Source organism: Stigmatopora argus, chromosome 21 (genome assembly GCF_051989625.1).
Source record: "Stigmatopora argus isolate UIUO_Sarg chromosome 21, RoL_Sarg_1.0, whole genome shotgun sequence".
In the NCBI taxonomy this organism is placed as follows: Eukaryota; Metazoa; Chordata; class Actinopteri; order Syngnathiformes; family Syngnathidae; genus Stigmatopora; species Stigmatopora argus.
Window position 1 is genome coordinate 7141271 of NC_135407.1, and position 21705 is coordinate 7162975.

The 21705-nt window shown below is 40.2% G+C and overlaps 1 protein-coding gene across 28 annotated transcripts in view; it reads right to left on the reverse strand.

Moving 5' to 3' along the window:
* Positions 1-21705, reverse strand: part of adgrb2 (adhesion G protein-coupled receptor B2) — a 234269-nt gene that overhangs the window by 10410 nt on the left and 202154 nt on the right. For 17 of the 28 annotated variants that reach the window (XR_013297928.1, XM_077591112.1, XM_077591115.1 and 14 more), the window contains 15 exons: positions 18025-18128; positions 17726-17828; positions 16394-16544; positions 14654-14723; positions 13954-14020; positions 13146-13231; positions 11699-11797; positions 9417-9516; positions 8649-8720; positions 6918-7010; positions 5699-5932; positions 4327-4366; positions 3940-3954; positions 2665-2837; positions 1590-2285 (listed from right to left, as the gene is read on the reverse strand). Coding sequence is in view for 27 of the 28 variants with exons in the window: in XM_077591112.1 (XP_077447238.1) it covers positions 1590-2285; positions 2665-2837; positions 3940-3954; positions 4327-4366; positions 5699-5932; positions 6918-7010; positions 8649-8720; positions 9417-9516; positions 11699-11797; positions 13146-13231; positions 13954-14020; positions 14654-14723; positions 16394-16544; positions 17726-17828; positions 18025-18128 (2103 nt within the window). In the remaining variant the exon portion in view is untranslated. The remainder of the gene's footprint in view (positions 1-1589; positions 2286-2664; positions 2838-3939; positions 3955-4326; positions 4367-5698; positions 5933-6917; positions 7011-8648; positions 8721-9416; positions 9517-11698; positions 11798-13145; positions 13232-13953; positions 14021-14653; positions 14724-16393; positions 16545-17725; positions 17829-18024; positions 18129-21705) is intronic. The other 11 variants (XM_077591139.1, XM_077591134.1, XM_077591130.1 and 8 more) reach the window with 7 other exon arrangements.

Genomic DNA, 21705 nt, shown 5'->3' on the forward strand with positions numbered 1-21705 from the left:
AACTTCCATCCAGAAGAATGTTTGACAAAACGAGAAATCTAGACGTTTTAATCCGCAAATCTCATTTAAACTCTCCCTGGCCGTTTTGCTCGGCAAATACCGTACGACGAGAGTTGCACGATCCGCCAATTTAGCAGCTGTGGATGTTTCCAACTCATCTGGCCATGACACGGAATGGCGGCGTGTTCTAAATCCCAGTCGGAGCACGTGGCCACTGCCCAATTTGCATTTGGCACCGATTGGAGCATCTCCCCGCAGTGACTTAAAAGCCGTGTTTACTCTGCAAAAGGGCAGAGTTGCTGATCGAACAAAAAGGCGGCCAAGTTTTTTCAAAGGTAAAGACATTAAAACAGTTTCAAGAGTTAATCACACCAAAGTCCGCACTTTCTCTTTACCCAAGCTTTCTCCTTAATGAAGAGTCCACTAATTGGGTTCACTTAGAAACACGCAAAGCTCACTTGTGCTGCGGATAATCATTATTTTGACGATATATGGCAGACCCTAATAAAGCCCAAGACTCATCTTAATTTTCTAGCAAAGAATTATGCAAATATCAATGTAGGCTGTTTTTAAAATGGTGAGGAGTTTAGAGACTTTTTGGTTACATTGCTTTGGTATATAATAACATATTTAAGACTGAAAGAGATTTGTTATGTGCTGCGTGTTTCCTGTGAGAAAAAATTAAAAAATCAAGCACCTAATAAATATAGGGGGTGATAGGTTGGAATGGGGTGTGGATGGATGGGCACGTGATGTAAGGCCAGGTGAAAATAGATGCAGTGCTATTATTCTACACTATATATCAATATATATAATTTCGAGATACTTGTTCTTCACAATATTCAGTAAGGGTGAAATAAGAGCAAATTATTGCCATTTTTCTTTCTGCCAGTTGTGAACTTTGGCTATGCTGAGCTTTAATGACTCATCCTTATCATCATCATCATCATCATCATCATCATGCAACCCATAATGAAGCCTCTTCACTGAGGGAGAAAGTGTCCTTTCCATGGTTTTAATCAACCGTATGAGTTAATGAGATCTTTGTGTGTCACTGCTGGTGGAAATGTTTCAAGCAGGGTTTTCTCACAATCTGACCCAGTGACTTCCACACACAGATACACACACCAAAGAACACTCAATGTTTCACTAAATCAAGGCTCTTGATGATGAGATATAGTTTATACACAGCTATATGTATTCAAAGTGCTCAACTAAAATGTTAAAGGATGTGAATGTTACTTTCTTTTTAGCACAAATAGCTTAAGTGACTCTTAACACTTCCTGTTTTTAATTTATTTATTACGGGCTGAAGGTCATTTAAGTCACCAATTGGGTTGTTATCCTTGTTCCGACTAACCTTAAACTAGAGTGCGTGTTTACCTTGATTCGTCAATACCTTTTTTGTTGGTGTTGTAAACAATCGTAAGAAGAAATCCTAACATTTTGTGGTGGTATTTCCTCTTTTTTCTCTATGTATCTTTTCTTTACAGCTCTGCAACTGTACTTCTATTAAAATATCTTGACCTCAGATTACAACTTCATAAATAAACATGGTTTCCAAGGTCTTAATCTATTGTTTTACTCACCTCTAAGGATTCCGCGGAGAGGTTAGCATTGGCGTTGTTGCTGCCCAGGTTGCGTGGGAGGGTTCTGGTTCTCTCCACCGTGGTCCCCCCTGTCAGAATCTGTCTGACGGACGGCCTCTGGCCCGGCTTCAGCTGCAGGGAATGGCCGTGGGTGTGCACGTGACCCCCGTGAGAGCGCACTAGACCGCCCTGGGCCATCACGTGGGCGTGTCCGTGGGGCAGCGTTTTGATTGTCCCGTAAGAGCGGTTCATGTTCATGTTGATGTTCATGTCGCCCACGCCGGACGGCATAAAATCCGCTGGGTAGGCTTCGCTCTCGGCCGGGTGAAGGGTCAGGGGGGAGGGGGGAGGCGGGAACGGAGGGTCCTCCACGGCAATGTTGAGAGGCTTGTCATCACCGCCCAGGCCTTGGGAGGGCGGCGTTGGCGGTTTAATGGTAACTGTCCGTCGAGGCAAGACCATGTAGTCGCCCTCGCCTCCACTGCCGCCTCCGCCGCCGCTCCCTCCGCTCTCCGCACTTCCGTCCTGGGAGTTGTTGGACGAGCCGGGCGGTCTGGCCCATCCGAGACCGCTCTCGGTGCACAAATAGATGGGGGCGCCGCAGCGCTGCTGCGCCTGTTGTCTCTGCTGATCAATGTTCATCTCCTTCTTCAATGGCGTCTCGCTCAGCTCATTGAGTCCTCCGAGTGGTGGAACCTTGCCGGATTACAAATGAGGTTAGATGAAAATCCGTTCAAACTCAACGCACACTATTGTTGGAGTTCATATTTCAATGGGTATTAATGCCGCCGGGCTTCTCAAAGAGAGCGACAAACTTTCAGATTTAACTTGCATCAGAGTTTTAAATTGTCAGGGAGTATCTTCCGAAGTGATTTTAGCATTTCTAAAACTCATATGGCATACTTACACACTTCAATAGGAGGAAAAATGCAAGTATTTTTGGAGAAAAGTAATGATTGAAGACAGCAGTCTTCCCACAGGGTAGAAGACACTCTTCCCATACTTCTATTCGCCGACTTTAACGTTTAGTTTCAGGACAACATTGACATATCCGAGATCTGAATGAATCCCGTACCTGCACGATAAGGTTGGGAGGGGGGATATTCCCAGGAAGGGAGGTGAAGTTGACCCCGACTCCGCCGTCCTGATGAGCAGCAAGTTTGGGGTCATCGTCATCATCCAGGGATATCCGGGACAAAGTGCCAGTGATGGTGGCGGGGTTGCAAGTGTTCACCTCCTTGAAAATGACTGAAGGGATATGAGGTACAAACGGTTCCCAGTGGGAGAGCATGGGGGGCAAAGGTTGGTGGAGAAGTGGGATGAAGTATTAGGTTGTCATAAAAGGAGTGGCAAAAAAAAACAGGCCGTGCGTGGACGAGGGAAATGGAAGAAGGTGATGGAATCAAATAATCGTACAATATAGCATAGAACAGTTAGATAAGATGCATACCAAGAAATTATGCACGATTAGAGCTTTAAATTAGGTTACACTTGTATTTTGACATAACGATAACAGACGGAATATTCCAATATTATGCTTCCCATGTGTTTTGGCGGTAAAATATTATTAGTCTTTGTTCTTGATTTGAGTCTATTTTGCTTTAGGAATTTTAATATTTCTTTCCCCAAAAATAAAATGGTGCCAATTTATTCTCCCGTTGTCTTTGATCACACTGACATACGATATTTGCAGACACCCACTGATGGTGCAATTGTATTTTTTTGTATAATCAGGTGCTGAAAACTGAACAAAACATCCAATACTGAGTACTTGAGGTAAATTGTCATGCATATTACGCAGGAAAAGTGGAAACGTCTATTTTTAGACCCTTTAGAGAAGGTACTATGACATGCTGAGAGGAAATAACGTAGGCTATGACCACACCAACACAGGTATTTAAAACTTATTTAAACAGTTTTATATTTAAAAAAAACTCTAATCAATGCCATCCATGAACATAACACATATATTTGAAAATTGTCAACACAAGACAAAACAATCTCTCTTTTTTTCAACCTGTGTTCGTGTGGCTAGCACCCATTTTTAACCGTATCACTCCTCAGTTAAAAAGCCAAGAGAACACATGCTGGACACCATGCTGATTAACTTCCTGGACCCAAACTCTTAAGCGCAATCCCGAAGGTATCATACTTAAGGGAGTACTTAAACTGAATCATAAAGTTCAAAATAGATCCAAATGATCTAAATCCGGTTCATGCATACCAGCAAATATGTTTAGAATATAATCTAGCTATGAAATAAAAAGTGAAGGCCCTAAGAAAGGCCTCAAATCTAAGTTAACATTTTCGGTTTGGGACCAGGCAGGGTTAGTTCAGGTGGGTAACTTACATGGGTGTCCTCTCTCTGCAAGGGTTTAGGAGGAGGGAAAAGTGACTCTGCGTTAATGTTTCCAATGTACGACAATATACATCCGAAAACATCCACCCGCCAGCAACCCACACACACACACAGACGCACAATTATGACCAGCGTGAACCAACCGGGCCTGAATACAAAAGTGTTATCTTCAAAACTCACGCTTTCTGAACACACACTGGGCAGAATGAGTGTGATTGATAAGCAACAGTAATTTGTTCAAAGCAGTTGCAGCACATAATCCGTCATTTCATCATTCAGTCCGGCATAACTAAATCGGTCACAGCTCGACACTCGCTCGTCCGCAATACTAATTGCGTTGAATAAAAAGGCACGGGGGAGGAAACAAGGAACACAAACCTGTTTGGCACGCCAAGTCCACGTCCTTCTCAAAATCGGTCTGAGAAATGGAGGGCAGGTAAGTAAAGAAAGGAGGAAAAAAGTGAGTAGATATTGTCTACACATTAATATTAGGAACAATTCGATACAGATGAGTGATGAGGATCCTAAAATGTCCCCTCCACAACCTCATTTATCGGGATAACTATTTAGAAATATCATTATTATTGTTTTAAGAGACTAAATGGTAGAATAATGCTGATCCGACTATGAGTATGCAGTTACAATACTTGTATAGTGTCACTATCATGAAATAGGTGACTTAAAAAAATACAATATTAACTATCACTATCAATAGAAGATGTACTTTGTGTGGCATGCGAGCTTTGTTTTCAAATCAAATTCATTTCTATTTATTCTACACAACACAGCTTTTGGTACTGAGAAAGGTGCAATGTGCCTCTAAAACAGGGGTGTCAGACTCGGGTTGGTTTGCGGGCCGCGTTAACGTCAACTCGATTTCATGTTTTTTTAAATTTAATTTGAACTAAAAACACAGAAAAATGGATAAAAAAATACAATTATTGATTTAAAAGGGGGAAAATTAGGAAATGTAATATACATCTATACTCTTCATTTTAATTTGATCATTTGAAACAGAAAGTCGGCACTCATGATTTAAGTCCCGGGCCACACAAAATGATGCGGGGGCCAGATCTGGCCCCCGGGCCGCCACTTTGACACATGTGCTCTAAAAGATGAAATGTCTCAAATCAGTGTTTTTTGGCCTTCTGGATGATTGCGATGAGAAACGCTGATAACACGCTCACATCCTGTCCACCTAAATTTAAAATACCATCTGTAGCTATGCTGAAGACAGAGTAGACAGAGAAATGACTATGTGAATTTCACTCCACCTAAATTTTATTCCTTTAACATATTTGCTATCGACGAAACGTACACATTTTAAATATTGTCCAAATATGTATATAGCGGCGTACTTTAAGTGGGCTAATATTGACCTGCTGCTGTAAGACTGTTTTAGTGAAACAGCACTCCTCTCACTTTAACAACTTTTACCAGAAAAATACACAAAGTAAAAGGAAAATCATAAGCCTGGTGTTAAATTAAGTCTTAAATCTATGTCCAATCAAGATGTAGCCTGATAATCTTTATAAGGCCAATATTTTTCATTGCCTCATTTCTGTATATGTTGTAAAGAGAATTGTTGTATGAGCAACACCACGATTGTTATCATCACCTATATATATGTTTTAAAACAATGACCATAATATACTTGTGCGTAAAAATTCGACAAGACTTTTTCACAGATTGCACCTTTCCCTTCTACCTAATGCACTTACTACACGGTATAGATTTGCTGGTGACATACTGTTTGGCTGTGGTTGAGATTGTGGGGATTGTTTGGGACGGGGCTTTGCTCATGCAGATAGTTGAGAATGTGGTTGTGGTCAAAGCCGCGGTCATTGCGGGGTAGACTGTGGCAACAGGACTGCTGCTGGCACGCCGGCGGGAACAACTGTGGGTGGCACCCACTTGTGCACGGGCCAGTGCCGTAATGCAAAGAGCCACACTGCTGCCCGCAATAGGCCGCATTCGGACCCTTCTGACAGTGCACAAGCGTTGAGGACAACAAATTTGAAAAACGACTCGTTATTCAAATGCATGGGATTCCACTTTAACCAGGAAAAGGTCAAAAGTGCCTGGTCATTTCAAGGTATTAACTGAGGGGATGAGATCTCCCTGCGAATTTTGCAGGAAGCTTCAGTTGCATGTGGAAGCTAATTTATCGTCACCGCTGGTGGCCTTGCCAAAATGTTCTTTATAACATAATATTTTCTTTAAGTACAGATTAAGGAAAAGGAAACTGGGGGAATTAGAGCGATTTAGCTGACAGTGGAACAGGCCCGCATTAGGATAGATGTTTATGATAAAACACGTTTGTCGCAAAATTCAATTAGGGCCATTTTTCACACAATGCTTGGCTAGGTTGTGGAAACTAAGGGGAATAAATGGGACTAAATATATTCTTTTTAGCTGCAGAGTGAGGACTGCAGCGAGATTTAAACTCAGAAAGCTATGATTGTTACCTAAACAGTGCATGTGATTTATCACACAATAAGCATCATAATAATTCAAATCTCTTGCGATGTGACTTGTGATTATCAATCGTTAATTTGTCTCTATGTTGACAAAGTGCCCTCAAAAGTGATGAGAAACCACACAATCTTGATTAAAAAATAAAAATAAATGCATAACGAGTTCCTTCAGAATGCCTCATAATAAAACAAGTCAAAATAAACAAGTGTCTAATTGAAAGGCAATTAGACTAAAGATAATTTTAGGTGTGTTAACTGTAATTATATTTTAAAATACAGTGTACATTATGGAAATATAAGCCTTTTTTGAGGGGTAGGGCAGCCATTGTAGACTGCAATTGTATAGAGCAAATGTGCAAGATTATGATCCCTTGGTTGGAAATGAGACAGTTATTGTGATAAAGTGAGGCGTGGATTCATTTTCCGCCAAAAATAACTGTCATAGTAGGATAGAAGTTAATCAGAGATGGGATGAAATGGAATGCTATTCACCATGATCTGCACCTGTCCGTTCTTGCAGGAGTCTGGGGAGTTCTCGCTGTCGTCTTTACATCCCCCCATCCGACAGCGCATGGCGTCCTGAACCTGAAGTAAATGGCGATGTCATAGGGAGGAAGATGAGAAGGTTTTATTAATGCAAGGTTAGTAAAGGAAATAAGACTGAAATTTAGCTGGTAAATGTTGGAAACTGCCATTGGTATTTTACTACTATAGCTTAAAATTTAAGTTATCAATCAAAGCATTTTGTAAAATGCAGCAAAATGTATGGTGATTACTGATTTTTTCTTTCCATTAGAGTTCTATCAATGACATTACCAATACAATCAGGAAATGGTCAAAACACAAGGCAAACAATTTAAAAAAACAAATTCTTAATACTGAGCTTTTTGGATTTCAAATAGGAAATATAAATGTTTTAACACGAGCCATTTTAATCTATCGTCCCTATATTTATGTAGATCATTTTGTTTGTCTCTCTCAAGTGTGTCTTCATTTGTCAGTGTTTCGACTGTCAAATCCCCCAAAGACTGTCATGGGCGGGAAACAAGAGCACTCATGTAGCAAGTGGTGCAAGAGCCAATGAAAACATCTCCATTCGCTCTGTGTGGTCTTATCGGAGTATACGACACGGCGCTACAAATGGATTGGATTGGAGCGGCATCCATGTCTGATTAATACTGCATGGGAAGCTTATTGCCGCTATTGTTTCCTTCCATCCGTCTCTTCCCTTTATGCCTCCACTCATCCTCCGAGGTGATTGTTCTCCGTTTGTGTGTGTGCGAGTGTGTGTGTGGCATCCAATTTTCCTCCAAACACTGTTCTTTCAATCCCTCTGTATTATCACCAACCCATAGTACTTTTATTAATTTCATTTCACCTTCTCCGTTAAATCCTAGCATCATCTCTCAGGTTTTCAGCCTCTTTCCTTTGTGCCTCTTACTATTTTTTTTTCTCTCCAAGATAACAGACCTCGCACCTAAACCGCATTTTTGCTATTCAGATTTGGATCTGAGCGGGGCATCTGTGTCGCAGTGGTTTCTTCTTTGCTGGCGCAGGTGGTAAAATCTCACATACTTGTCAGTGGTTTGCCTCTGACAATCTGTGCTGCCTTTTTATCTTCTTCCTTCTCTCGAGCAGACAATGTGTCTTTTTCAGAAGCCTGAGGATTTTCTTACATTTAAAAAAAAGAGTTGCCTAGATTTAATGCACCCACATGCCTTCCGCGGGGTTGACATTGATTAGCTGCAGATAACAATTGAATTATTCACATCCAGTACAGACTGCTTGAGAAGATACTATAAGATCCATATGTGTCAATTTGACATTTGCTGAATTCTCAATGGCTTTGTGTGTCTGTGGCGATCTTTTGTCCACAAAAAATGTATAAGTTTGAAACTACACCATACCCAGGGGGGCAGCGTAAAGCCTGTGGCAACTATACAGGGTGGGGGGTATTAGTAAAGGACTTATCGTCTTATTCCATAAAACTAAGCTCCTTAAAGTAGGCTTGGCTCCGATGGACAATACTGCTCTGTGATACAGCATTATGAAGTAGAAGCACAACAACATCAGACATAAGTGGCGAGTTAATCCCCGTCAAGTCGGATCGGATTGTATTCCGATGCAACCTCAAACTGACCTGGAAGCTGACATGAGCTTTTCTAATGTGAATACCACCTGGTGAAGGGTAACCGAGGATACTGAGTGGGAAATGGGACTCACCTCTCTCCGCATGGCACAGTGAACGGTGATGATGACGAAGCCTTGGACCGAGTCGAAGACGGCAAACAGGACCTTTGAGAGAAGGTATAACACTTGATTTGATTTTGCACACCGGCTTTCCCCTCTCGCGCAATTTCCAGATGTACAGCTTATGCAGATTTGAATGTTGCAGTATCTGCGAGAATGTGGGTGTCCAAACCAGCCCAGTATTTTCCCCAATCTGGTGTCTTAAAAGTGAAATCAATTGTTTGCAGCTAGGAAATTGGCAGAATTGTCTGTTCTGTATCCGTTGGAATGAAAACCAGAACTCACTATGGCCTTTTGTGCAATAGTTTGGACACCCCATGTGCTAGGCATTATGTAACATTACCATGACTTATTTGGAACTATTTAAAACTGCAGTGAAACTTTGTTAGCGCCGACAGTTTTGTCAAATGTTGATCATTGATCATATACTGTATAAGATCAGTCATAAATACCGTATTTTCTCGCCTATAAGTCACATTTTTCATTTTTGGGACACTCACCCACTTTTGTTTTCTCTCTTAACACTGACAGGATGTTACATTGTTTTTTTAGGCTATGTTTATCTGATAAACCGTTCTGTTAACATTCGCCTATTATTTTTTTGTGCCAAGGTTGGTACGACTTGTACTCAGGTGAGACTTATAGTTTGGAAATAAGGCACGTCATTTGTTTTATCTGGACATTGACACAGCTCACATACATGTGTTCATATAAATACTTTAGTGGTAAAGGGAGGCTCACCTGGAAAAGTGTTGAGCGCCGATCCGTTATGGCCAAGACAGCTGACATCCAAGTGAGGGCCAGCAGAGGAAGAACCACGCAGGAACTCCACAGAGACGCCCTGTAAAAGAACAATGGTGGACAAATAGAAATAAATGGAAAGGAACCAGGCCCTCAGGCATGGAACTGTCTGGATAGTTCGTGTTATTCTGTTTCTCTTGCGCATTAATGCGGAGACATCAGTTAAAAAGGACTGATATTATCGCCGTAAAGTGGATTCATAATGTGACATCCCTTTTATAGCGACCAGACTGACAACTGGTCATGATTATAAGGTTTGCTCATGGTAAGTGAAATGCTGCCAGACTGTGAGAAGACTGAATTGATGTGAAGGCGACACGGCTTGAGTCAAACATGTCAATATTCGTGTAATTCCGGGGATTACGTTATCTTGTGTCATCGCGCAAAAAGGATTTGACTCTGCGTGGCATTTGAGTTCAAATGCTGCATTGTTGTTTGCGGAGTTTGGCGATATTAGCCGAAACTTTAGAATAATGGTCAAATAAACAAACGTGTTAGAAGCGATGGTGTTTCGTTCCAAATGTCGAAAATGTTTTGTCACAGTGTTTTTCTATTCATTTTTTCTTTTCTTTAGGGTCCAAATTGCTTTTTGAATTGTAAAACTTGCTGACTACTCGCCTCTACTTCACTTTGTGAAACGGCAACCTCATCAGTTCTTGTTAGAAACCCAGTCCCTTTGCCATTAAAACAAAATCCCTAGCGATAATAAATTGCCATTGATGTTGTTTGCGTGTGGTGCATGTGGGTGCACTTTATTTCTTGTATTTAATGACACATTGATTTAAATAAGTTCACCGGCTGCACAACAATACTAAAAACAATGCAGCGGGTATAAAATGCCACGTTTAACCTCCGCTCCGACTTGATTCCAACACAGCGGGCAATCATGGTGAACAGACACCCGGGCAGACTAGTTCCCCGGAATAAAATCAGAGTTAAATCCACAGTGGACGCTGTGCTAAACGGGTCAGCCAAGGACAACAATGATTAAAAAAACAGGGAACTGCAGTACATTTGATTTAGCATTCGCAGTCAGAGGCTGTGAAACTGGGATGACAGTTTACCAGATGAAGTATGGCACAACAAAAACTAGCCATAAACCATAAACTATGCAATAGGGTCTTGGACAGCACAGCAAAAAAACTAAAATTTGCCCCACATTGCATTAATCTTCCGCATAGTACGCATTAAGCAGGTAGCGAGGCAAATTATTCCCAAATACAGTCTGACACGGGTCGGTTTTGTTTTGTATCTCCTGAGGACAAATCTTATTATGTTTTATCAAGTGTGAAGCAAGTGTTGTGTTCATTTTTTTAAAACATTATTTTGCTCCGAAATGTCATCCTGCATCGTTAGGGACGGTACTCAGACGTTTTGTCGAAAGACGTTTGGTCCCCGGACGTTTGGTCGAACGGACGTTTGGTCGACCGGACGTTTGGCCGAACGGACGTTAGGCAGAACGGACGATTGGCAGAACGGACGTTTGGTAGAACGGACGTTTGGTAGAACGGACCTTTGGGAGAACGGACATTTGGTAGAACGGACGTTTGATAGAACGGACGTTTGGTAGAACGGACGTTTGGTAGAACGGACGTTTGGTACAACAGACGTTTGGTACAACGGACGTTTGGTAGAACGGACGTTTGGTACAATGGACGTTTGGTCGCCGGGTTGTTACTGTTGAAACCAGCTCTCAAAATTATAATCATGAGAGAGAGAGAGAGAGAGAGAGAGAGAGAGAGAGTTTAATATCTAAATATCTAATATCAAAATATCAACATTAAACTCTGTCATAATTTGACAGCGAGCGAACCCTGCGACCAAACGTCCGTTCTACCAAACGTCTGTTCTACCAAACGTCCAGTGACCAAACGTCTGGGGACCAAACGTCTTTCGACGAAACGTCCGGTCATGGTTAGGGTAAGCTAAAGATTAAAAACGATGGCATACGTAGAAAGAGAGTAAGGATGGACAAAGTGACAGAAAATGAAAACATTCTGAACCAAAAAATAGATAAATGTATAGTCACCACAAAATAATAGCTCTATACCTCAGTCTGTATAAATGGATTTTGCCTTGACGTGGCTTATTTTATTGGCATCATTTTGCTGATCAATGCGAGTAATTGGAAAAGAAAATAATAGAGGCAGTGGGCTGTAACTTTGTGGTGATAACAATTAAAAAGTTGGGAGAAAAAGAGAGCAAAATGAAGATGGACTAACATGGCGCTGCTGGCAGTCGAGCTGGAGAGAGCAGCGCTCGAGATCACACCGCACTTGGAGCATTTCAGAAGAAGTCGGCTACGCGCCTCCACTGGGACACTTGGGGCCGTATTTTGCACACATACACGCCAACAGACAGAAAACAATGAAGGGAGAAGGACAGTGACGATGTTTGGAAACATGTTCCAGTCGTGGTGAGAGTGAGATGTAGAAGGTTGTGGCATGAACGATAAAAAAAATACACAAAAATGGGAGGAAAAGATGAGGACAAATGACAAAAGAGGTGGTGGGGGAGGAAGAAAAGAAGAAAAGCAAATTAAAATCACCTCTTCAAAATTAGCAGCACGTAAAAAAAGAGAAAAAGTGATTCAGACTGAAAGTGAGAGACAGACATTGCGATGCTAAAGCGGCGTCATGAGGATTAACAGACTACAATGAGACAGACATGAAATGGTCCAATAACCTTATTCCACTGCCAGTAAATGCAGGTGGGATTTCTTTATTTTGGGCATAAAATTGGCCAGGGAAGCTACGTTAGGGGGTTATAAAATGAATAAAAAAAAAAAACACGTTTGTTTACAGCTGAGAAGAGAATTCTACGAGAGTTCCAAACAATGAAGTCATGCAGTGGATATGCTACATTAGCATACCACCACAGCTCATTGGCCGAATCCCACAGCTTCATAAGAAAACACATTATGCTAATGATATCTTATTCAGTGGAAACATTGCCCATTTCTCTTGTAATTTTTTCTATTTGTGGACACCAAAAAAAACCCGAAGGTTGTGATTATATCTGATTAAAATCAAAACAAATTAAATGTATAATTACTTTATAGCCACATATTATTACGTCCAACAATATTTGGAAAAGTTGAGGGCATTCTGATAAAATTATGCACATTTCCACACCTTCATGGAAATCGTTTTTTTGGTCTTATTTTCAGAGCATACATTTTTAATATGATGTTAATTGCATCGCTGATATATTATTCTAAGAGTTATGATCTTGTGCAACCCAGTAAAAAAAGGCCATCTTCCCACTTTGCAGTATCTGAAAAATAAATGCAGTGTGCATCTTTGATTTCCATCCAATGCCAAGGACCAACACTGGTTCCTCATCAAAGACACATGTTCTGCATAGCCGCTACGAAAGCTTCCAGTATCACAAACCCGCTTTATAGTATTCAATTAGTATTCAGTCCGCCGCTCATTTTATGTCCTCGCATAGCACGGACAAATCGGAAAACACAGACGTACCGTAAAATGCGTCCGGAGCTCAAAGAGCAACCGTAAATAACAGATGTTTAGTATTTGGGGTGTTCCGGGAGTTGGAATAATTCTTGACAGAAGGCATAAAAGATATTTAAAGTAGCAGAAATTTAGTGGCCTGGCGAGAAAAATGGGTGGATTGTGTTCACCTTGGGAGTGTGTATGTTGAACTTACCCCGCTCGCTGCTTTTTCGACTTGTCGGAAATGCCGTCACGAGACATGAGCTTGTTAAAAACCACAATTCCAATGAGCATATTCACCTGAGGGAGACAGAGGAGAACGTTTGATGAAGATTGCAGTAATAGCTTGCCAACAGGGACTCTCATCTACAATCACATCTCCATGGCTTTGTGTTTGCTGTTGACTTCTGTTGAATTGGAATCCTACAGTACTTTTGGGTAGTGACAAAGTCAATGCTGACGAACGGCTTCCATGCTTATTTTTCAGAAAAAAAACACTTTTACATCCTTTTCAATGAGATAAAAACAGATGACAGCATTGCTAATGAGACATTAACGGTGTCCCAAATATAATGAGGATACCAAAAGCAACGTTTTAAAGCAAACGATCCAACAACTCCATCTTTTCTCATTTAATCTGTCAAAAATTGGCATCCCTTATAGCAGGGGTGTCAAACTCATTTTTTTTCGAGGGCCACATGGTAGTTTCGATTACATCCGGAGGGCCAAAATTAATCGATTAATAAATTGACAGCTTTCTCGATCGTAGTAATCGATAGATCATTTTTGGACATTCAAATTCGTACAATTTTTTGCAATTATTGATTTAAAATGAGGAAACACAGGAAATAATCTACAATCTTCATTTGAATTTCATCATAAAACAGTAAGTTGGTACTCATCATTTACTTTCTCGGGCCACACAAAATGATGCGGTGGGCCAGATTTGGCCCACGGGCCGCAACTTTGACACCTGTGACTTATAGTATAACCACAATGTGTTTTTCCGTTGTAATACTTACCAATACGATGACAGCAGCCGGCCCGACAAAGGCATAAAGCAAACCTCCTTCAAGGGATAACCAGCAACTAGAAGATAAAAAGGTTGACTTGTTTTGGGAATATATCGAAATGTAATATTCAAATTGCTAAAATGTGTAAATATTGGGAACAGTGTAATACTCGTGGATTTTGAGTTCTACCCAGTTTTGCCTAACATGTGCTAGACTTCCTCTAATGAATATACATTGCTGTAGAGGATTGATCTAAGTGCCATTTTCTTTCAATCACAATAAAGGTTACTATACACTTTCATTTGATGTCTCCTTATTGAACCTCCTGATGTTAAAATGCCATCTGGAAACGATGAGTTAAAGCACCGTTAAGCAATATGGACCATTTTTCTTTCTCTACTACTCCCCAGAATGTTAATCCTATTCAATGTAGGCTAAGGTAAAAGGTCTGTTGTAGTCACACTTTAAAATAAAAGTGCCAAACCACAAATTGAACTGTGGGCTTTTTACTTGTCAAATAACTTCCACTTTTTAGTCTGCTTATCAAATACTCGTTAAAGCAAATAATGCACTAAGCTTTTCCTTTTCATTTATCACATTGGCAGTGTTATATGCATGACTGAAGCATGCATATAAATAAAATAAAAAATATATTTCTATATATGGATTTTTTATTTATTTAAACTGTTGTAAATCATATCATACTCACTAGCTGGTGGTGCCATAACCTCTAGCTCTGGTGAACCCAACCGACACGGCTACAACTAAAGCTGGAAGACCTGCAAAACAGAGATAAACGCAAAAGGCATTTTAACAAGGTTCTCTTAAAAGGAAACTGACTTTTTTTTTTAAATTGGTTCGCTATGCAAAAATATATAACGTGCAGGTAAATTAGACTTTTTATTTTTAAGTGACTACTGCTATCCATGTGTTCCTTTCATTTGTAAATTCAACACATTCTTCAATACACTGGATATGCACTCGAGACATGGCTGTATTTTGCTGTTTGGAATTGAAAACACATGCATGAAATCTGCAAATCGAGGTCTGCGCATGCATTTGTGTGTGCAGCAGTCACACTGAAATCATTTTTTCGTTATGGCAAACTGTCACAGAGTAACAACATAGACTGTTTGGCTAGCATCATTCTGAAACACCCACGTCATTGAAGTTGCTGCCTTTGTCTCCACAAGTGAAAATATGCCTACGAGAAGGCAGGCTACACCCAAAACAAAAACAAAAGCATTTTAATTTGACGACAATCAGTCTAGTAAAAGCCTAGGAATCACCAATAAAAACTATCCAAACACTCCACTAAAAAAACAGAAAACATACAACTCCAAAAACCCTGCACACTTTCAACTGTGCATAATTTAGGGAGAAAATTGGAGACTGGATTGCCCTCAAATTCGTTCTACTCCGGCTGATCAATTCATAAATTGTATTCATTTTTGCAAAGTGGGTTACTTATTTCTAGTATAAGCCAAGGCATACACACACACACGGACTATCAGTCCACCTATACAATTTGTCTCTTCTATCAGGGAAGGCCATCCGCAAGGTGGCTGATTAAAATGAAGGGATCAATATGAACTTGAATGAATTGAACAGGTGACGTTGTTGTAAATTCAAGCATCCGTGCCAAACATTTTGCCAGTGTTGCGCAGATGTTATCTTATTCTTATAGTATGGGGATGAAGTAAAATGAAGGGGAAGTGGGTAACTGCAGAAGAGATACTTGAGTGATGCAGAGCTAAAAAAGTAGATCGTGTTATTAACCTTGTATGGATTTTAAAAGCCATGACAAACATATGCTTCTACTCATCTTTGTGTGAAGTTATGCTTTATATCTGAGTGCCTGCTGAATAGGTGCATTTTTTTTCAGGGTATTGAAATTTGCACCCAAAAAAAGAGAATTCAGAAATTGACTTGAGGGTCGGTGCCTTTATAGGAAACAATTTTCCCACTGCAATGATGTAATCTGATGAGAGAAACTTCATATAAAATATTTCGGGCAGAGTTCTCCATTAGTGCCTCCTGTCACACAGGCGATGACTCAATATGTATCCAAGTCATAAAAAAACATCTTCATGGATATTATCAGATGACTTTGAAATGTGAAAGGAGCTTGAATTGGCTTTTACGTCACTGTGAAGTATGATGTGAATTCTGTCAAATGATTGAAATTACTGGCAAAGTTGAGATCGTTGAAATAAAGTAGAAATATTTTGCAACGCTATAATGCAATGACAGTAGATGTCAGGTAAGTATGTTCAGTGTTATATTAAATGACACGGTAAGGGTGTATTTTTTCATTTAGATGCATCTATGAATCGCAGTAAACAAGTATTTTAGGATGTTAAAAACATCAGCCTGTTTAAAGTCAATGTGAAATGGCAAATGATATTCAAGTGGCAGTGTTTGTGGCGCGGCGCTTTTGCCTTCTTACCCCAGCCGAGGCACAGGAAACGCTTGCGAATGAGTCGTGACCTCATTTTCCCGATGACCGCCAGGTAGGACTGCCAAGCTTCCGTCAGCACCCAGCAGAAAGAGGCCAAGAAGAAGAAATGGAGAAAGGCAGCAGTCACGGTACACAGAGCCTAATGAGACATGAGGTATGAAAATTAATTCGGATGATATTATACATTATGCATAGATACAAAAAAAACATTACAAAACATCTTGCGGCTCTCATGAATGCCATTTTAACAAAAAGGCCATGCAGAAAGTGATTAACACTGCCCAGAGGATTGTCGGCTGCTCTCTGCCCTCACTTGAAGACATTGCCAGCCCGCGTTACCTCAGCAGAGCCAAGCACATCATAGGGGACCCTTACCACCCTGGTCACAATCTGTTCCAGCTGCTGCCCTCTGGCAGACGCTATAGGTCCCACAAAGCTCGGACAAATAGGCTTAAGGATAGCTTTTTCCCCACATCCATCAGACATCTAAACTCGCGCTAACATACACACATTCCCTTCTGCGGCATATGAATAGATGTTTGGTTGGTGATCTGCCGCCTCCTAGCTGACTTGAAGGAAGGTAAGTGGCAGACAGTGTGCGGTAATCGAGAGGTAAGCGACCTGTATGTAATCGCGAGGTAAGCGACCTGTATCCACAACAGCGGAATGACAAATTACAAGTCCGTAACTTACACTTATTTAGGTCTTTTGCCGACTAAACGTAGCTTATGGAGAAGCACCATCAATTTCGTCACACGCAGTTTCTGCGTGTGATGACAAGTAGGCTTTTCTGTGTTGTGGTAATGACGACATGGCCTATGTCCGATTATTATTATTATTATTATTATTATTGTATACACCACATCAGATTCCCTCATGCAGTGTCACATTTTGAGGAACATGGTCAGTTATCCAAAACAATAACTCTTTCTTCCGTAATCCGAAATTATACGTCACAGAAATAGCAAACTAGGGGACAAATGACAAAATACCAAATACCAAGGTGATGGTGGTCAAAGTGTTAAAAAAAATAAAGACAAGTTGTACTTGAGCATAAATTCCAGGCCTCAAAATTGCAATTTATGGTCTGCAAAAAATGCTACTTTGACAGTGAGCTTTTTTTGTGTCATTACAAAGCAGATGGAGGTCTAATTAGGCTAGTTTAGGTGAAAATATGGATGTTATATGGTGCCTGAAACAGATACTAAATTGGGCATATCATTAAATTCATGTATTCAGTATAATTGTCCATTTAGGTCTCCATAACAGTGTGTAGACCAAAAATGTCACTTCATTAATTTAGCATTCCCAGTGACTTACCTTGCTCAGCGTTTGTGATTGTCCCACCAAAATCAATAAATTGGAGGCCAGGATGGAAAGGCAAAAATTCACCAGGATGATAGACCTCTCCGAGCGGATATACCTCCAGAAAAAAAAGAAATAAAACACATGATGGTGTGAATCCTTCATTCATTATCTGTGCTGTTGATGCTGCTAAATGGACACCACCAATGTAAATAAACAAAGGGATGAACTTTTTGGTTCCTTCCAGGTTCATTAAAAAAGTGTGTTGCATGACCAAAAACAATGTTGCGTTAAGAAATAAAATGTGCAAATACCTCCAGAAGGCAGCGTAGATAAAAAGCAGAATGAGCACAGCGGTGCAGGAGACCCCACAGCCCACCATGAGTGGCACGGAGGGCATGCTGGTTGGACCCATTTCCTAGTGTTCCAGAAAGGAAAGAAAAATACAGGGAGGAAGGTGAAAAAAAAAAGAATAATTACTGTTAACAGTAGCATCCCATGACATACCTTCTCTGTGCTATTTTATTTTATTTTTTGCTTGGCCTTTCTCCCAGAATGTGCTGTACACCCCGCAACCCCCCCCCAAAATGGGTTAAATGTTTGGCTATGTTTCCGTTCTCAAACGCACAGTTTATTCCCTCAGGTGGCTCTCCATCTCTTTCATCAAAGGTTGCCATTTTTGCACACTCACACACACCCACGGTGTCTTAATGCTAATAAAGGACGCCGTGTGGGTGCGTGGCAAGACATTGAAAGGCTTGGATTACGCAAGAAAGTTCAACCGGAAGTGTTGAGGGCAACTGAGCGAAGAATGATGAAGAAAGAAAGAAGACGAGAGTCAAAACGAGCGCCTATTCATCGAAGAAAATCTATTTTTCCAGAACAGGCTTGACTACCAATACGAAAAAAAAATCAACCACATTGGCTTACACTAGTATTAACAGACCAAATCACGCTTTAACTATTTACAATGTTGAAAGTATTCTTCTTAAATGATGACGTGCTTGCACGGCTGAATTACCCAAAACAAATAAAATACAATGTAGATTGTTTAGCTAATGTAATTACCGGTACTTGTAGAGCCACTTTGTACATTTAACTGGTTAAATGTGCAAAGTTGGAACACTTTTTACCCTTAAATTTGCTTCGACAAGATGAAGTTATTCTCCGTTTGTATAATTTACTCTGGTTAAATGCACAAGTTGTCCCTCAGCTCTTCATTGTGCCAATTTATCCAACAGAGTTTTCCTAATTGGTTCGGTTGTAAGAGGGTGATGCGATTATGTGTCTATTTCCATTATGCTATAACACAGAGAAGCAATTACAAATTGGGTTATAGGCTACAGCATCATGCTAATGTTTCTTTGCAGGGGCAGGAACTATTGTCTATGATTTAATGCGCTTAATGTGTTTGCGTAAGAAGGAAAGAAAACGTGAAAGACCACCACATAGATCGGGGCATTTGCTGTCGTATGTGACTTCTTTTTGACATTAACTATGATAGAAAGATGGAAGAGCACAAGAGGTTAAATCTATTTATCACTGTTGACAAATGTCCTGTCCAATTCGGGTCTATTACAACGTTAAAGCTCCTTTTTTTCTTTCTATCTCTGTATCCATCCTCTTGTTTTTTCATGCCTACTACATTGCTCTCTGATTATTTTCTTATCCGAATTTTATACATTTAACATACATTTTGAAGATGGATAGAAGAGGAAAAATACTTATTTACACAAATACTTCCGCTAAGCATCAAATCCAATGCGAGGAAACTTGGATCAAGTGTATATTTTTGTATTCATAATCATGCCTTTGCTTTCTGCTGTTAGCTCAAAGTAGGAGGTGTCCCATTCCTTCATTGTGTTTTTTTTTTCTTTCCAATTTGTAATATAAAATCTGGGTGTGTATTCTCTGTTCCTTTAAAAGAAATGGCTTCTGCTTTGTTCGGACGCAGTGTACTTTGGGCCCATGTCGTTAAATAGTATTTTGATCCCGCTTTGTGTCCAGAGTTGCATATTTTTGCATCTTCCCTTCATCCTTAGCAATTTGTGCATTTGAGACCATGTAAAGACTCCAAAAAATACCTGACTCCATATTAGTCCACCGTATACGATTCTTATTAAAAGTTAAAATATCACCAGTCCTCCTAATTACTCTTTTTTCACAACCTGGCACATCGCTTGTCAACCCGATGACAAAAATAAAAACTCGAGGATTCAACTCGCTTCATTAACTGGAGGCACAAAACATTACGTTGTATTTCACCAAGGCAATAACTCCTCCAACCCAAAATCCCGTGATCCCAATGAGCACGGTCGAGGCAACAATTCTCGACACATCTACAGACTTTACGTCCCCACAGCACTTGCTTTGGGAAATCCTGTTGCCATGCTTTATTCTGTGGTGGCACAACCTTAATTACTTGGCTCCTTTGCCTCTGCCCTGCTTTCCCCCTCAGTCTTGTGTTGCTGATAGACTTGAAGCTAAAACGCCACAGGCTAAAGAAAGTAAACAGGATTAACTGGCTATCCCTCACTGTAAACTACTCGTAATAGCGCCACTACTTCTCAATTTCTCCACGCCCTATTATAATTAAAAATGGAATCCAATCCGTGCATCCTCTGCTACGCAACTCGAGCTAAATCGCTTGAGGTTTGCCAGTTTCACATCCCAACAATGGTGTCATGTCTTCACGTGACATATGTCACATAATTAATGCAGTCTAAGCGTCTCTGTTTAAGGGAATCCAATCTCAGTTGAAAGATCACGGTGAAGAACCCCAAAGCTACATGGCGCACTTAGTACTCGGAGCAACAGCTCCCATCTGAGTGCCAATGACACAAATGCACTGACCTATAACTTGTGGTCCAAAGTACTGGCAATAATGATTTGTCCTAAAATGTAATGTGTTTGCACTTAACAAAAGTCTCGGTTGTGTAACACAGAGAAAGCACTATGCCGTTGGGTCGAAGTCTAAAAAAAAATTGTACTAAGTGAAAAGTAGTTCTCTAAAAAGTGTTGATCCAATGACCAATTCTGCTGTATAGATTATCATAACACCCTTAATTAATGGTTAAAAGATTTGTTCAGAGGAAAATGTCCATCCACCCAATCATAGTACCATTTATTCTCACTAGAGATATTTTAAACTATAACTAGTGTTCTTTATAGTTGTACATATGAGGCTTCCATCCATGTTTGCAGATATTTTTCGAGTTACATTTTCATTAATAATGAATGTGGCAATATTCAGACTAACTTGTTCATCCATCTTTTAGCTTTCTCTAAAAATCGGCACTTTTGTGCCTCTTATTTTTGTGCATGCCCTTCATTATTCACCATTTCCTTTCCAGCTGCATGACACCGCTAGTAACCTGCGACGGATCTGCTATTTTTCTGGCTCCATTTTAAATATCACGACAAGGTAAAGCTGGAAAATAACAATCCACACACACACGAACACAACATCTACATGTTTTGCCAGTCTTCATAAGCCAATGTTTGGTGGTGAATATTTATGAGAATGTTGAAAACAGAAAACTCTGCCAAAAAGAGGAGATAAAATGTTAAAAGTCAACGGTGTGAGGAGTAATACGGATGATAAATGAGTAATATTACATTTTTAATGGTGGCAGATAAAAAACTGAAAGTCCAGAAAACTAAACTACACACAGATGTTAAACAATGAATAATTATAAAGAAAAGTAAACCAATTTCCGATCTTTGGAAAGTCCATTAGCATCCAAACGGAGAGTGGGTCAATCTATAAGAAGCCCCCACCCACACAAAACACTAAAAAGCCCTTTTCAATCTTGTCAAAGACACACCAAAAGCCATGTGAACTATTTATAGCAGGGTGCTCACCTCAGGCAAAAACACATAGTCACAATAAAATATTTTCTGTCCCTTTTATGGCTTCTCCTCATCCATCACGCGCACACCAAAAAAAATGACCTTCACTAAGCTCGGGATCAAAAAAGTTGAACAAAATGAGT